General features: G+C 35.2%; 3 protein-coding genes across 3 annotated transcripts in view; all 3 read right to left on the bottom strand.

Moving 5' to 3' along the window:
• Positions 1–570: 570 nt before the first annotated feature.
• Positions 571–3,022, bottom strand: LOC136415167 (chitooligosaccharidolytic beta-N-acetylglucosaminidase-like). The gene is made up of 5 exons (XM_066399613.1): positions 2,795–3,022; positions 2,134–2,727; positions 1,694–2,073; positions 953–1,441; positions 571–894 (listed from the first exon to the last, which is right to left on the bottom strand). Exons 1-5 carry the CDS (start codon positions 2,866–2,868, stop codon positions 590–592), a joined length of 1,842 nt encoding a protein of 613 aa, XP_066255710.1. The 5' UTR covers positions 2,869–3,022; the 3' UTR covers positions 571–589.
• A 1,749-nt stretch (positions 3,023–4,771) lies between these two features.
• ox (ubiquinol-cytochrome C reductase complex subunit oxen) overlaps positions 4,772–17,298 on the bottom strand; it is a 73,286-nt gene continuing 60,759 nt past the window's right edge. Inside the window, exon 3 of the mRNA XM_066399744.1 lies at positions 4,772–4,783. The gene's annotated coding sequence lies outside the window, so the exon portion shown is untranslated. The remainder of the gene's footprint in view (positions 4,784–17,298) is intronic.
• ND-39 (NADH:ubiquinone oxidoreductase subunit 39) lies at positions 11,734–13,344 on the bottom strand. Its single transcript, XM_066399538.1, has 2 exons — positions 12,663–13,344; positions 11,734–12,437 (listed from the first exon to the last, which is right to left on the bottom strand). Exons 1-2 carry the CDS (start codon positions 13,243–13,245, stop codon positions 11,824–11,826), a joined length of 1,197 nt encoding a protein of 398 aa, XP_066255635.1. The 5' UTR covers positions 13,246–13,344; the 3' UTR covers positions 11,734–11,823.

Raw genomic sequence — 17,298 nt, 5'->3', positions numbered from 1 at the left:
AGATACTTCACTGTATATAGCACAAGTACCATGTGTCACTTATGTATGATCGACTGGAGATAAACCAAACCGATGAGAGTTTAATACTCGAAACTGATCTTCGAAGAGCTCCGATCGATCATACGTAGATAGTATATTTGTCTCGAGGACTTTCGAGTATCTTGTTGATCTTGTTGATCTCCGAAAGGAGAAATCTCAACTATTATGATTACGTGTCGTTAAATTCTAGAATCATTATTTATAGATGTAACTAAGTGAAAAATATTTAATCTCTTAATTGGTCGAGAAACTTACTTATTGTTTCATTAGAAATTTAGTTCTTTTTATTTTTTCCTACCTTTGCCATGTTCTTTTATTTCATCTAAGAACATTTTCTAGCGATACAGGAAGAGCCCTACAACTTTATATTTAAAGTTTTTTTCCCATATGTAATGCACTCGCCAAAAACAAACTCAATATTGGAAAAATCCTGTACTTACCAAAAATGTTCAAAGTATATCTTCAGAAACGCTTGATATCTGGTCCAAAGCTACTGAATTTAACAAATAAAAATACCTTATAATTGTACTGCATTTTATTCTATTGCCCATTACATCCAATCGAGCCATCTAAACTTGAAATTTCCATTCAATGTTTCTATACTGGGACAGCTCCGCTGGTTCCGCAGACACCATTCTGGCTGCAACTCATCCGCTTTAACTCCCAAACTGACCAGACGCTCTCTGTGCATCAACATTCGTTCTTGAGCCTCCTCCCAGCCAGTCTTAGGGTCAGTCCACAACGTTTCTGCAAAGGCTGCAGCTCTAGGCCAGAGACGAGAATCCAAAGAACTAATTCCAGATTCTTCAGTCCAGAGGGTAGTTTCTCCTCCAAGCACTTGATTTTTCTTGTCACCTTAAGTTAAATTTGAAACTAAAAAATCGTTTTATACAAAAATGAATGCCGTTCCTACCAACAATATCTGTGGGTTTGTTATCATAGATCTGCTGCCACCCCTTGTAAGGAGAGCACCAATTATTGCCATTGGTCACCCAGCCACCAAACCCACAATCCAGATACAGGGCATCGTAATTGCTCAAAATCAGAGAATAATTTTTACTCAAAAGAGTCTGAATTGTTGGATCCGATGATGTGGTCCACACTTGCATGATGTATTTGCTGGGTGGCAAAATATCCGTGACAGTCTCCTGCGAGGTTAGATCGCTTGTCCACAGTATGATGGGCAACTCTTTGCCGGCCTTGTTGTAGAGCCTCTTGGAGGCCTCTGCCTGGAAATAAGCCCACACCTTCGTGTGGAAATCTTCACTGGTTAATCCCCAGCCCTGGGCCGTCATCCATTCCGTTAAGGTTTCAGTATGGTTCCAGCAATTCAGGTTTACTTCGTCTCCTCCCATATGGAAAACTTCGTTGCCGAACTGCTCTAGCATGTCCCCATAGAGGTCTAGAATAAAATATCATAAACCATTCTAATTATCATTAAACTCCTCATAACATCTTTCTACGTCATCAGATTTCAACATATTTGTTTTGTAAGCCGCTGGAGACATCAAAATATGTCATCAATCTTATGACGTCATTCTTTTGTATTTTTAATATATGTTTGTATTTTTTAGGTTTATAAAAAAAATTGTTTGGTTTTTCATTAATTGAAACCTGTTGAACTTCCATATTAAAAACATTGTTTTATACATACCCTCAAGAATATCGTACAGCTCAGGTTTGGAGGGGTCAAACTGCCCACAAGGCGGTTCTTGACAATAGTCTGACCATGGTTGCCAATCAAAACAGGTCACTACCCCACTATCTTGCCACCCTTCTCCGACGTGCGCTGGGGAGTCCAGCTCTGGAACCACCCTAATTCCGCGCACTCTAGCGTACTCCACTATATCCCTGATCATAACATCAGTATACACCTTCTCAGAAGTATAGGCGCCGTTTTCTGACATCTCTGGATGTGTCTTGGACACATACGGGAAGCTGGCAGTGTCTGTGATGTGCCAGTGGAAAGTATTGAGTTTAGAAGCAGCCATTGCCTTCAGCGTTCGCTTGATTGCTTTTGGAGTTATGTAGTTTCTATATAATCAAAAATTATCCTCTCTAGCAGCATACTTTAGAAAACTTCTAAAAACCAACCTGGACGTATCCAATGAAAGACCTCTCCATGAATATACTGGTCCATCCACAATGGAAATAAGATCCGGCAGCAATGTGCGATTACGGAGATCATCGAAAACTACCAACTGAGCCAGAGTCTCAAGGGCATGTCTGGCACCAAAAAATGTGTCTGCAGAGATGTTCAAAGTCAAGGTATTCTCCTCTGCATAGAAAAGAGAAGCCACCTGGTAGCTCTCAGAAGTCCCAAAGGTGAACCTTTCCACCTCTTGATTGGCTATATTGAACTGAACATTAATGCTCGTCTTATTGCCTGATTTGCGCAAAAAAGCTGTTCTGCAAGGGAGAAAGCTCTTGACCTCTTTGACGAAGATTTCAAAGGCTGATTTCACTAGGCTTGTTATAGGGGTGTCTTGAATGGTGGTGAAATTGAATGTAGAGACATCAAGGGGAATCAAACTACCAATAGTAATATTTCCTGTAGGTTTGGGCCATACTCCCGCTGAATCCAAGCAAAGAATATTGCATTCGGCAAAGCTTAATGGGGATGTGGTGTTGGAGGTTGTCCGAGTTTTGGCACAGAAACCTTTTACACACTCATAGTGCCACTTGGAGCTAGAAAGTGACGGACAAAAACTCAAAAATCATTGGCATTAGATTTTATTTTAAAAAGTGCGCTTACCTACTACAAGAGGCAAACTCGAGGTTACTAATGACCAAAAAACCAAATGCGACTATCGCACATATATTCCGCATTATTTATTACAAAATTCTGATTGTTTTACTAGCGACAGACTTGAGGGTACTGATTTCGATTTAAGTTACTATAATAGTCGTTATCTACTTAAACCACTCAATCTTATCGTTATGTTCAGTATAATGTTTTACGCTAATCTCAAACTACATCAACCACACGATCAGACAGTCGAACTAAACTAGTTCAACAATTATTGGTGAACAATAATATTATCGATTATCGTCGATATTAATTGACAATAATTCTCACTTAAAAACAACAAATAATGCTGCATTATTAAAAACATTTATCTAATAGAATTATACTAATCTTATGTATCAAAAAACATTTCACATACGATTAAATCTACTTGAGTTTATGAGATTTCTCTAGGTTTTTTTTTGTAAATTTTCGATGAGGTTTCTGGAGAGTCGAGCACTTGGCGTGAGCTTGAATAATTCATCAACATTAAAAGCTTGAAACTTAAGATAAGTAATCAATTTATCAGTGCACAAACAACATTTAATAATCTCTTATTATTGAAATAACATTTTATTTGCTAACCAAATTACTTATTGGACAGTTTGACCTTAACAGTTAACACTTAAATTGCTTAACCAACTAAAGGTCAATTAGAATGTCGCTTGATATATGAGTCTTAGAAATTACTTTTTAAATGCCTGTGAAAATCAAGATCCTTACACGAAAAATTCATTAGAACATTTGTTAACCAATTATTTTAGTGAAATATTAATCCAGATTAACGCATTTATGACCAACTAAAGGTCTTAACATTACCTCCATTATGATGCTGCTACCTAATATGACAATGCCTTAAATGAAATTTTCTAGTATAATAAAATTCATTCTACAAACCAATCAATCAATTCGCCTAATCGACCTGGGAATAAGCACTATGGTCGACGAATTGATTAAAATTCAATTTTGTTTTATGGACTTCAAACCTCACGAACTACTGCTGCATATGAATTTCATGCATCAAAGTTTTATTATTTTTCATTCCTTTATTAAAGCGTTATGTATAGGCTTCCTAAATAGTATAGAAATTGACTACTTCAGTCCGAGTTAGAGTTAATAATCAACATTCCGGTAATTTTATCCAGAAGACAATTTCCACCGAAATGAAAAAAATCATGGTTTGTATGAAAACTGGCTTGCTGGGAAAGTTACCAGAAGTTTGATATATTGGTTCTTGAAAAAGTAGAAGCTCACGTACTATAATAACTGACGAGTTTGCCCCTTCGGGATCCTGAAAAGATCGTTACTTATTACTCAATTTCATTTTTGCATAACCAAAATCTTGTATAAAACTTGAACTTTCCTCAATAAACCTTAACTGAAATCGAATACTAAACTTTTGATGATTAAGTAAATGTTAAACATAGGTCAATGAATATAGTATACAGCTGGCAATATAGAGTGTGTCTGTGTTAAGGACTTACCACCCTAGTAAAATCTTTATTTTTTGGCCGATTTTGATTTTTTTTTGTTAATTAGGTATTCAAAATGCGCTTTTGTCTAATGGGTTTGATGACTCCTTCACCCATACTCATGGCTAACTGCGTGTATTTTTTTGGGTTTAAATTTCAAAAAGTACTATTAGGGCTTTTTAGGATAAAGATGAAGGAAGATTCTCAATTAGAATGACCTAAAACCTACCTGTACCTATTTTCATTTTTCTGCTATACAAAAAAATCAATAAAACATGTTTTTTATGTCAACAAGTTTTAAAATTGGCAAAAAATGTATTTTAAAAATAAAACTAATTGGCAGTTTTTCAAGAAAAAATGCATATACATCATATACATACAGAACTAGTATTAAAGAATTGTGAACTATTTAAATACTAAACACTGACCCTTTCACAATAAATTAATGTTCATTTCAATTTAACATAGAATAATAAATTATTAACTGGGACAAAACAGTTTTTTGGATTAATATTAGTATTTTCAATTAACCCCCCAAATTCTCTTATACATTGTTCAATACGTCGACGATTATTTCTCGATATGTCATTTGGTTGATGTCGAGTTATGCTCTGACAAGCTTCTCTAAGGCGTGCACAAAGCTCTTCGGGGATCCGGGGTCTTGTGGCATAAACTTTTTTTTATTATTCCCCAAAGGAAAAAGTATATGGGCGTAATATCCGGAGATCGCGGCGAGCAACGAATAAGAGGACTATTTCGTCCGATCCAGCGTTTGGGAAAATTATCATTTAACCAATTTCTCACATTAACCGCATTATGAATGGGCTCACCATCAAGTTGGAAGTGTAAATTGTAGCGATAAACAAGAGGAAGCTCATCAAGTGCGGCACTAATCTCATTTTGTAAAAATCTCAGAAAACAAGCAGCATTCAAACTTTTCGTTGAAAAAATATGGCCCAATAATCTTTTGATTGACCGCGGAAAACGTTTACTCTTGAGGAGTGTTGTCCTTTATATTCGATTATCCAATTCAGGTTATGATCACTCCATATTTTGTTACTTTGTGCCGACACTATGCCGCTTGTCATAAACGTAGCTTCATCGGTTTATAAGATGTTTTTTAAAAAGTTAGGATCTTCTTAATACATACCCGGCAGCCATAAACAGAACTCCATTCTTAGATTTTGATCTCTAGCTCCAAGTGTATGAAGGAATTTTGATTTACCACTTTTTTTTAACATTTCCAGATGTGGGTTTTAGAAGTGTTTAAATTGCTGCTAGCACGCCTCAAACTCGAATGCGGATTAGCATTAAAGTAATCTAAAATTACTTGGTTTACTCGAAGCTCACGATTACGTTGCTGGCACGGTAGTTTTACAGTTGTCCCACAATGATCAAAACATGCGTTAATATTTGCAACCGTTACATGGCTAATATTGCGCTCTGGGTGTCGTTGATTGAATTCTTTTACTACTTCACGAAGAGTACGCGTCCTATCACCAACTAATCTTGTTATTTCAATTTTTCCTTGCAGCGAATACGACATTTTTTCAATTTTTTGTTTCTGTCAAATTGATGTCACGTACTGCAAATCAACAATTAGTACCTGACAGCTGACAGTCATAACAAAATATTTTTTATTTCCACAGCACACTTAATTTATGAATACGGCATTATTACTAATTGTGGATTACAAGGAAAAGGAAAGTAAACTAATGAATTCGAATTATCTGTTTAATATTTAAAACATTTTTGTCATAATTGAAAGAACAAGATTGCAACAAAACCTGTATCCTGGAACAAAAAAATCTTTCAAATCAGTTTTATTGTCAATAAATTTTTTGCCAATTTGAAAACTTGTTTACATAAAAAACATGTTTCATTGATCTCATGATGAAACATGATTCTCGAACATCCTGTAAAGCAGAAAAATGAAAATCGGTACGGGTGAGTTTCAGGTCATTTTAATTGAGAATCTACCTTCATCTTTATCCTAAAAAAAGCCCTAATATTACTTGTGAAAATTTAATCCTATAAAAACGCACGCAACTGGCTATGGGTCCATGATTTAGAGTGATCGTACGCACTAGACAAATGCGCATTTTTGATATCTAATTAACAAAAAAAAACGTCAAAGTCGGCCAAAAAATACAGATTTTACAAGGGTGATAAATCCTTAACACAGGCACACTGTAGATGCAATTTGGAACTAGTAGAATCTCACACGAAAACTGACGAAATTGTTGCTACAGGACTATAAAAACTATAGTATTTGCTGCTTTAGTGAGCTGGTGCTCATCAGAAACTTGTAGAAACATCTGCCGCTTAAAACTTTTCCTAAAAACCCTGAATGGACAATTTAACTTGACATTAACCATGGATTAGATCAGACACTTGTATAAAATTCTGAGGTTCTGAGCTTAAAACATCCTCCATAAAAATCAAAACGTTTATAGTGCGGATTAACATAAATGTGGGAAATGTTGGTGGAAAATCCGCAAAAGGAACAGAGCGTTCAAGTGGAAATGTAAAGACGTTGAGTAACCAACGTTCATGACACCTTCGTACTACAATAAATTCATTTGTAATGCCTTTGCACTTGTAAAATCTTCGCTGTAAACCTTCCCTTTTTAAGCTAAATCAGAAATGAGTTTAGCAAGACTGATAATCCCAGAAGAAGGGCCAGAAATGTGAGTGATGTTGTGGGTTTCCAACTTCTCATAGGGCTAAAACGTATATATCCCTCTCGTAAGACCGAAATAATGTGATTCTGGCTTGAATTACCAAAGTTGATGTATGCATTTTGCGAGCAATACCGTAATCCAGGATTGTACAAAATGGCCACCAAAGCAATTATGGACTGGACAATCACGTTCGGACCACCGTAAGTTCGCAGTCTCAGGGACACTGCTTTGTTCAAAAACAACCCTTCCAACTCTACGTAAGGTTTATTTGAAAAACTGATGATTTAGGTGCTAAACAATATCGATAAAAACGAGCAATAACAAGACAGAGCAAGCAAACTTTACAAGACCAATCGTACTACCTAAGCCTCCCAGAGGGGGAGTCTATTCCCTGAACAACAAATATAATTAATACATAAACCACGTTGAGTTGGACTTCATAAGACGCAGACCTTAATAAAGACCTTCTTCTATCCCGCAAAAACTAATATTTTCTGATAATATGATTTTTTTCTTTAATAAATCCGGATTCAAAAGGTTAAGCGTCCTTCCGTGAAATATAAAATTTGTTGAAAAATTATGGTTGATTTCGTAGTTTCCTTCATATAGAACACCGTGCAAGTCGTTTTGCAATGGAATTCTTAGTACCTACAGATAACGACTCAAGAATTTTAATTAAAGAAATGGAGAGAGATTGAGAGCGATATTAATATAGAATAACGCCCCTTAATGGATCATTCCGTTCCGGGATCGTGGCCATAGCAAAGTGATTATTAGCCGGATCAGAGACAAATTGAAGACCGGTCTAGGTTAGTGTCGGTTTTAATGCCGCTCGAGCCTAATCCCCAACAAATTGTATCTAATATTTAGTATAATCGGCTTAGATGCCACTGCTGCCGTTACCGGGGCTAAGCCCCAAATTGGGTTTTATTTGCTATTCGACCCCCGTCCGCTAAACCTGCAGGCTAAATGTACGATTTCCTGCTGCTGGATGCCGGTCTGCTGTGTATACGCCATGGAGATGAATTTTCCGAATTTATGTTATTTGCACTACTTACCGAACAAAACAAACAACGTAAAGAAATGAGATCAGCGGCATCTAAAATTCCCTGCCACCGGACAATTCTCACGTAATAAAAGACAGAGGCGAAGGCTCCGGGCTCTCCTTCTAGACATAAACAAAGCTCCGGGGGAAGTTTTTCATAAAATATGAACCCGGATACTCCACTCCTATAAAATCCATATGTATATTGAATGTCTGCAGAATGCAAACTTTCGAATTCCTCAGAAAGGATGTCTTTGAGAGATGGCACACATTCAAACACGAAGGTATATGTGGAAATTGGAAATTGAAACTACATGTGCTGAGGATCTGCCTCTGGGCGAAATTAATCTTTTGGCAAGAATACATTCAAACAAGCAACAATAATGTTGTTACATGGCCAGGAATTGGGATTAACGAAAATGAGCACAAAGAAAACCAGGAAAATTGCTCAAAACAAAACATCTTTGTCGCATGGAAAGGGACGTCAAAGCGGAGGAATGATATTATGGCAGTTCTTTTCATTTTCCAAAAGTGTTTTCGTTTGAATATCCGGGCACAGCTTTAAATAATTTTCCAGGGTTTTAGAGGGTCTTTAAACAACGCTCGTTTTCCCAAAGTATTACGGCAAATTCAGAAATCAAACCCACAATAGGGGAAATTTGAAATCCTGCATTTTAATCAGGAACCTTCGTTTTGGGTTTGCCTCGGCGATTTAATCAACTGCGACTGGCCACATCGACAATACTTTAAACTTCCATTTCCATAGCAAATGAAATATGTGTCTTAATGCTGCACCCACATATATTTGACTTGAAAATATATGAGATTTGTTCAAGGCTCTAGCCACTCGGGCCACTCTGGAGAAATACACTGAATTGTCATACAGGCTTTAAGCTCTAAATGTAATTCCCTAAAACTCTAACCCAGTGGCGGAACGCATTCAAACATTCTCCTACAATACCTTGGAGGGTTGGCAGCAAAGCTTCTAAGGATTGATATCACTTGCGAGCTTTTCGAACATACGAAATTCGGTGCTATAAGCGCTTGACAAAATCGGAAAATGCCAGCTTCAGTGAACATCCTTTATACGCCCGCCCCTGGGCTGCACTTGAACATATTTCATGCCAAGCTGGAACACGTCTGTGCCCTAATTGAACCAATTTCGCACCAGCTGACCTAAGCAAATTGATTTTTGAGACGGTGACTAAAAAAGCTCTGCTGAAACTGTAGGTAGGTGTGAGTTTCGGATATATTTTTCTATTTACTTCAGAAATTACGTTACCCCCCGGAACAGGGTGCATGTAGGTAGGTAGTTATTAAAATTTCATACACGTGTCCCATTAAATTTTCCCTCGATAGTAACTTTAAATCCGGGGCAAATGGCGCAAAAAGCTCGCCGGTAGGATTCTTATCAAACCAATAATTTCTATTCGTAAAGCAGTGGAGCTTTACACACGTTCACTCCATTTATCACGTGCTCCAATGTCCCCGCGGCCCCATATTTCACGGCTAAGTATCGTAATACTCTAACAAATATATGTCCTTATAAATTACTATTACAATTTTGCTATTGGCAGTTGGCTATAGTTTGCTTAGAGAACTCTGTAAAGTTTTTTCTATTTAAGAACCTTCTCTAGTGATTATATAATATTGTATGGTAATGGAAGGAATAGAGGTTCTTTCCTGTGATAGAGCTTCTCTCCTCTATAAGCCAAAGAACCTGCTAGATCGTTAATTCCTTCGCAAATTTTATTCGGAGCAATTCAATTATCAACCATCAATCATGAAGCTTTAACTCTTTGTGCGCTTTCTTCTCATGAGTTCTGGAAAAGAGGTGGTCAGTAATTGAAATCAAAACCCACATTCCATCTTACATGTAAGACGGAAATTACTTTCTAGAACCGAACAAAACACTTTTGCATTTTTTCTAAATTCTTTTTCCATTTCTTTCCATTTTCTTCAAACTGTTTTTCGAAAAATCGAAAACCAAATTCAGGGTATTGTGCTTTTATCAAGCCACATGTTTACGAAATTGTGTTTTCTGAAAGTAGCAATATCCTAAATTATGATGCTTTTTAAGATATAAAGCATCTGAAATCGATCCAGGTTTTATCCCTCTTCTTTCCAAAGCCTTTTACTGTTTCATCAAGTTTCAAAGCATTGAAGGCTGGATAAATTCCCTCCTTGATGTCTAGAAGATGGACATAACTACGCTTTTTAAGATGAAAGTCAGATTCTGGATCGATCAAAGCCCTTAGGGTCCCTCATTCCACAAACAGTATTCATTTCTTGAGAACTAAATAAAAGAATACTGCTCATAAGGGATATATGCTATTAATGTCTATAAAGTCTATATAGTGTCCTGAGTTTCTAGAACTTTAACCACTCCAGCAGCAGTCTTCCCTAAGCCATTTTGGGTGAATCGAAATGGATTAAGCTTAAAACTTTTTGGCCTTGTTCCCTAGAGTTTTGAATATACACAGGTTGTCCTAGGTTTTATGATCAGGTCTACAAAACCATTCTTCATAAAGGCATTTTTTTTCGGAATATCCTGTCCATTCCGAAAAAAGGCAACAATGCTTTTATACATCGTTTATTCAAGACAGCGCAAGCGATACAAAGAGGCAGAAATACTTGATGGTTCATGCGCTTTGGAGACAATACAAATCTCGGAGAATTCTATCAAAGTCAAGTATTACATGACCCCTGTGATATGGAATAGTTATTTACCTAACAACTACTCCTATTGCTTCGCAAATGCAGGCGGTAAAGCATAAAATATGTTTCCGCTGTGATGGCATGATGCGACTATAAATTCATGTTTTAATTACGGGCGCCAAAGCGGACACCTGTGTCCTCTGACACGCTCTTATAGGTGGACTGGGCACTCTGACTTACCATTTCTGTCATCTCTGTTTCTGCATTATGGATGATGAACTACCCTTTATATAGATCTCTCTGTCCAAAATTAAGTAAAGCCTCTGAACCAAACTAGCTACGGGAAAGGGAGTTTATGCATTAATAAAAACTCAGATGGAAGTCGAAAAAGTGAAATATGTTCAAAACACGTGTGAAAAAGGACAATGCCATGAAAGACCGACAACACAGTAATAACTGGGATACGAATTACGAAATATTTGCTTCAAAAGAATTACGATAATATATGTACCCGTTTTATGAAACACTTCAAAATACAATACCTACGAAATATTGAATAGATATCGACATATTGCACGCAATTAGAGGTACAAAACATTAAAAAAGTGAATCCACCTCCACAATGACTTGTTGGGTCGTTCTATGACTAAAAAAACTCATTAAAACTCATGTTATCTGAACAATAATCTGTATAAAACTTTCTTGATGCAAAGGTGAATAACATTCTCCTAGTAATATGCATTTTATGATTGATCTAATTGGGATATGAGCTATCTCACAGTGTACATAAATCAAAATACTACACGTAAAGATGTGAATCGAAACTCAAATTGGATTAAATTCAAACCCCTTTAGATAACCAATCAATCGATTTTTGTCTGGTCAATATATTAGAAGTTCCCTTAACTGAAAAATTTGCTATTCCATCTATTTTGATGAACGATTTATCTTTTTATCAACCTCACTAAACGCACAAACGCGAGCAAATCTTTTTAATTGTGCCTTAGATAACAGAAAAAACAACATAACAAATAAAGATGATGTTCTTTTATATCATCATATGTTATATTTCACAACAAGAAACAATCAATTAAATTAACCGCTGCTGGCATCTATCGAAACCATTTAGAAAAATACTTAAGCCACAGGTTTGGGAAGAGGTGGTACCGTCATCGCTTCGTCGGCATCACGCCAGTAATATTGCGCATGAATCCAGGGTCTCAATTCCCATTGGAACTGCTCAATGCCCGTTAAGTTGACTCCCAAATCCTCCAAAGTCGGTAGCTCCGCATTAACTTCATCAGTAACATGATCATTTTCTAACTTTTCCCAATGTAAATGCCCAAGAGGCCAACTGTAGGAGAGCTTCTCAGTTAAAGTGACCTTCAACTGGAAGAAGGGATCCCATCTCATGTCATACCGACTATATCCCCAATCTCCATTGTCTCGTTGAGTCACTTGATAGATATAGTCGACCAAATCAGAAAGCAAGTACCGTTTTGGGCCTACTGCTTGATAGATTTGCCCAGCAGTATCTGGGTCTTTGATGGCAGCAACTACTCCTGCAGCCACATCACTCACATGTACTATTTGTTTAATGGTCTTCTCGCCTTTATACCACAATGGCATGCTATGAACTGTACGCCTCCAATTGTGGAGATAATAACGTAGGAATCTGTCTTCTTGACCATATATATCTGCTGGTCTGAAGATTGTTGCTTCAGGGAATTCTTCTCTAACAGCAATTTCACCTATGAAAATAATAAGTATTTATGTAATCAGTTAGGAAATGCAGTTTTATGTAAGGAGTGGGATTTTATAATATAATATGACAGGAAATACATAAAATAACCTTTTACAAAAGGCATACTCTTATTGCCTTCTACTAAATATTGTGTATATGTGTATTTATTTAAACATATAATTTGAGTTTTGGAATAGACTCAGTTGTCTCCACCTCCTTCCACAGAACTTACCTAAAGCTTTGCTCTTTAGAAATCTTGATCCATTCTTAAGAATAACTCCCTTTGGATCTTCTGAAGCATTTAGGGCAGAAAAATGAATAAATCTTTTCACTCCTGCTTCTTTTGCCAGTCTGGCCAATCTCCTAGCCCCATGCTCATGAACATCAGTGTAAGAATAATTCCTAGTCTCCCACTCTCGTCCCACAAGATTTATCACCACATTTGAATACTTCAGGGCCTTTCTTATGGAATCTTCGTCGTTTAAGTTATACTGGTGAAAGTACACTTGACCCAAGTCGCCTACAACTTTCAAACGCATAGGCTCATAACTGTCCCCTCGGTATGGCAGAATAAGTTGAGTTCCAATCTTGCCCAGTCTGTTACAAACATAGCGACCTACAAAACCGGTGCACCCGAACACTGTGGCTACGATGCCGTTGAAACTAGAGCGACCCCCTGTGCCCCTTTTATACAGAGACAAATTAGTGTAATCGACGTCTTCAGTGGAATGGTTTCGTACAGGGTTGCACGACACCGCCACTAGACCAACTCGAGGTTTCACTGTCCTGAGACTAATTAGGATCGCGGTACTCATTCTCAGTATTGTTTATGTCGGTTAAATTACTAAATTATTGATAAAAGTGAGTAAATTTGTTGTGTAACTCATATTAAAGGGCCATTCTCGGCCCTCTGACACATGAAAGTTGAGCGACAAGCAAGGAACATACTGCGCGACTACATCACAAGCCATGCAGCTGAGAAAGGCAACAGCGCGTTCCACTATATCCGACATTATTGTAAGATTTATACCAGGTCAGTCTTTCGGAGCTGACACAATCTATACAGGGTTATTCACCCAACCCGTTCATTAGAAGTTTACTAGGATCTAAAAGTGATACGAATTTGAAAATTTGGAGTTAAGTTAAGTTCGACATATACTATTTTTTAAAAATATTTTCAACTTGCTGTCACTTCCGGTTTAATCGGAAATAGCTGTAACTTGCTTATTTCAAATGGAACCCTCAGTATATTATTTTATTTTTAGATTCTACATAATATTTTAGGTACATTTTCTGTATAATGTTCTATACTTAGTTCTTACCGTTTTTGAGATATTTGACCTTGAATTAAAAACATGCCTCTGTAATGATCAATTTTAAAATTGCATATTTCTGTAGTTATTAAAGACATAATATCCATATTTTTCAGAATGTCAATACATAGTCTTAGGTTCACTCTTTCACTATTTACATGGCTTAGTATTATACAGGGTGTCCAAAATTCAGCTCCTGACATTTACATTTTTGAAGTTGCAAAAGTCGTTTTTTTTTTTAATGGGACACCCTATAACTTTAAGCAGTATCAAGTAAAAAATGTAATTCTCTATCGAACTGTATTAGGGTTACCTATACCTATTTCAAACCATTTTCGAGATAATTAAGTTTATGTGAAACTAATAGTACATATTCATTCTGGTAAATTTTTATTCTTCGCGTAGTTAGCCATGGAAAAGAAATAATGACAGATATTACTTGCGTTGTACGTTTTTGTTTTTCGGTAGCTGTTAGTAGCATTTTAAAAAAATAGTATATGTCGAACTTAACTGAACTCCAAATTTTCAAATTTGTATCACTTTTAGATCCTAGTAAACTTCTAATGATCGGGTTGGGTGAATAACCCTGTATATGGAAAATTACAAGTTTAATGTATTTTTGAAGTTTGCACTTTTGTTTTATGGAGAAAACCCGACATTTTAAAAATATTTTCAACCTAATACGGCTTCCGCTTACACCGAAAACTGACCCTTACTTCATTTTTTTAAATGGAACATGGCAATTTTTCCAATAGAAATGAATTTGTTATCGAAAATAAACATAAGTGTCATAATACGACAAAGTACCGATTCTCGACTGTTTTTGATTTTTACGACTTTTTCGACACTTGTAGAGGTGTCCTAAAACCTAATCATCTACAAAACTATTTGACATAAATTGATTAAATAAATTTTAATTTGCTGAAAAATTAACACATTTTTATTAACAATTAAAAGATTAAGAAAAACATTTCAATAACTCTTTGAAAAAGAACATTAAAATTAAAAATTTCTGAATTCAAAAAAGTCATTTTTTTCAAATAGCACCTTATAATTATTTTTGCACCTTTAGATTGGTAAAAAAAAATGAACGAATACGATATATATTATAAGTATCAAAAATTAATACTTTTTGGGTAAATCGAAGAAAACTATAAACTATGTACTTTATTTTGCGAAGGTAATAGATACATCATCACACCTGTCCATGAACTCCTTGCGATACAATCTTCCTTGGTTGTTAATGGTGTAGCATAAATAATATTTTTAATTCGACCCCAAAGATAAAAATTACAAGTGCGATGATGTATCTATTACCTACGCAGAATAAAGTAGTTTATAGTTTTTTTCGATTTATTCAAAAAATATTAATTTTTGATACTTATAATGTATATCGCATTTATTCATTTTTTTATTACCAATCTAATGGTGCATAAATAATTATACGGTGATACTTGAAAAATATAACTTTTTTTAATTTTAAAATTTTAAATTTCAGTGTTCTTTTTCAAAGACTTTTTGAAGTATTTTTATTAATCTTTTAATTGTTGATAAAAATGTATTAATTTTCCAGCAAATTAAAATTTATTTCATCAATTTATGTCAAATAGTTTTGTAGCTAATTGGGTTTTAGGAAACCTCTATAAGTATCGAAAACGTAAAAATCAAAATAAATCGAAAACAGTCAAGAATCGGTACTTTGTTGTATGATGACGCTTATGTTTTTTTTTGGACAACAAATCCATTTTCATTGGAAAAATTACCATGCTCCATTTAAAAAAATGAAGGGTCAGTTTTCGGTTTAAACGGAAGTCGTATCAGGTTGAAAATATTTTTTAAATGTCGGGTTTTCTCCATAAAACAAAAGAACAAACTTCAAAAATACATTATACTTGTAATTTTCCACATACGGATGGTGTTAGCCTCCAAAGGTGGACCCTGTATAAATTCACAAAAAATAAGGAGTCATATATTTGTAATATCAGTTTTTTTACTTAGTTTTAAAGTAATATATTATAACGCGATATGGATACACTAAATGAATATATTGCAACCATGTAAACCTTAATGATCTGTTTAGTTTAAATGTCTTAAAATATTGAAAACTTGCTCTTCAAATGACAACCCACGACACAGCCCCTTTATAACATATAATATTTATGATATCGCTATTAACAAGGCAAGAATTCAAAGACCTCGCCAAAGTTACCACGATTTAAAAAACGCACACAAGTTGATGTACAGTAAGTCACGAAAGATTTAGACCAAAACATAAATTAATATAATATTGCCATTTACTTCACGTATGGTAAATTAAATTATTCTATCGAGAATAAAATCTATATAAATAAATAAACACCAAAAAATTATAACAAATGCCATCTTGTTTGTAAGACATTTAAGTTATTATTTATTTTGACCGACAAAAGTATTTGAACCCTAAAAAGAAAAAAATTATATGAACTGTGAATAATATTTTGATCGAAATATACGAACATCTGTAACTTAACGTTTAAAGTTAAAAGATGAATATCGTTTAGCACCATAGATTGTTGTTTATAAAATTGGCAAAGAAAAGAAATGAAACAACAGTTCGTGAAAGAAAATTAATACTAAAGTGGACAACGAAGGAAAAAATATGCAAAAATGTTGGTTTGTTAAACAGAAGTAAAACAACTGTCTCGTACATATTAAAAACAAATAAGACACAGGGAAATATCATCAATAAACATCGATAAGGAAGACCGAAAAATTTACAAAACGTGAAGAGACGGTTGTTTTAAGTGAAAATATAAAAAATCCTTTTATTTCTGTATCAAACTTAGTGGGATACGTCTTAACTCAATTTAGAAAAGAAGTACATCCTGAATTGTGTAATGTTTTGTTAAGAAGTAAGACATACATGGACGAGTTCCTAGAAAGAAGCCTTATATCAGCTAAAAAAAAACAAAAAAAGTGTCTAAATTTTGCAAAACAGTACATACCTAAAGATAATACAATTTGGAATCAAATACTTTTCTCTAGTGGAAGTAAGTACGATGTTTTTGGTAGTGATGGACATTAAAAAGCGTGGAGGAAAAAGAATACCGAACTGGATCCAAGAAACTTACGTGCAACTGTTAAATATGAGAGTGGCTCAGTGATGGTATGAGATTGCGTGACAGCAAGCGGGGTTCGAAATATTTTCTTCGTAGACGAAAAAATGGATAAAATGGAATATTTACAAATAAAAAAAAATACAAAACTTAAAGAAAATGTAAGAAAATTAGATTTCCAGAAAATTATTCGTTTCAATAGGACAATGATCCAGAGCATACAGCCCATGTAGCAAAAACTTTATTGATTTGCAATAATCCTCACTTATTACCAACTCCACCACAAAACCTAGACATGAAACCTGTCAAACATTTGTGGGACAAAGTTGAAAAAAGACTAAGAACTTGCCCCATCACTTTTAAGTAGAGTTTAACCAAATATATTTTGGAGTCCTAGAATTCTATTGATGCCTAAATAATGCAAAATTTAGTTCAGTCGATACCACGTCGTCTACAAGCA

Source organism: Euwallacea similis, chromosome 19 (genome assembly GCF_039881205.1).
Source record: "Euwallacea similis isolate ESF13 chromosome 19, ESF131.1, whole genome shotgun sequence".
In the NCBI taxonomy this organism is placed as follows: Eukaryota; Metazoa; Arthropoda; class Insecta; order Coleoptera; family Curculionidae; genus Euwallacea; species Euwallacea similis.
This window is presented reverse-complemented; position numbering and strand designations above follow the sequence as displayed.

Coding starts and splice junctions, on each gene's coding strand:
- LOC136415167 (XM_066399613.1), bottom strand. CDS start 2,868: ATGCGGAATATATGTGCGATAGTCGCATTTGGTTTTTTGGTCATTAGT. Junction 2,728..2,794: donor GAGTTTGCCTCTTGTAGTAG/GTAAGCGCACTT, acceptor GTCACTTTCTAG/CTCCAAGTGGCACTATGAGT. Junction 895..952: donor CAAACCCACAGATATTGTTG/GTAGGAACGGCA, acceptor ATTTAACTTAAG/GTGACAAGAAAAATCAAGTG.
- ND-39 (XM_066399538.1), bottom strand. CDS start 13,245: ATGAGTACCGCGATCCTAATTAGTCTCAGGACAGTGAAACCTCGAGTT. Junction 12,438..12,662: donor TCTAAAGAGCAAAGCTTTAG/GTAAGTTCTGTG, acceptor TTATTTTCATAG/GTGAAATTGCTGTTAGAGAA.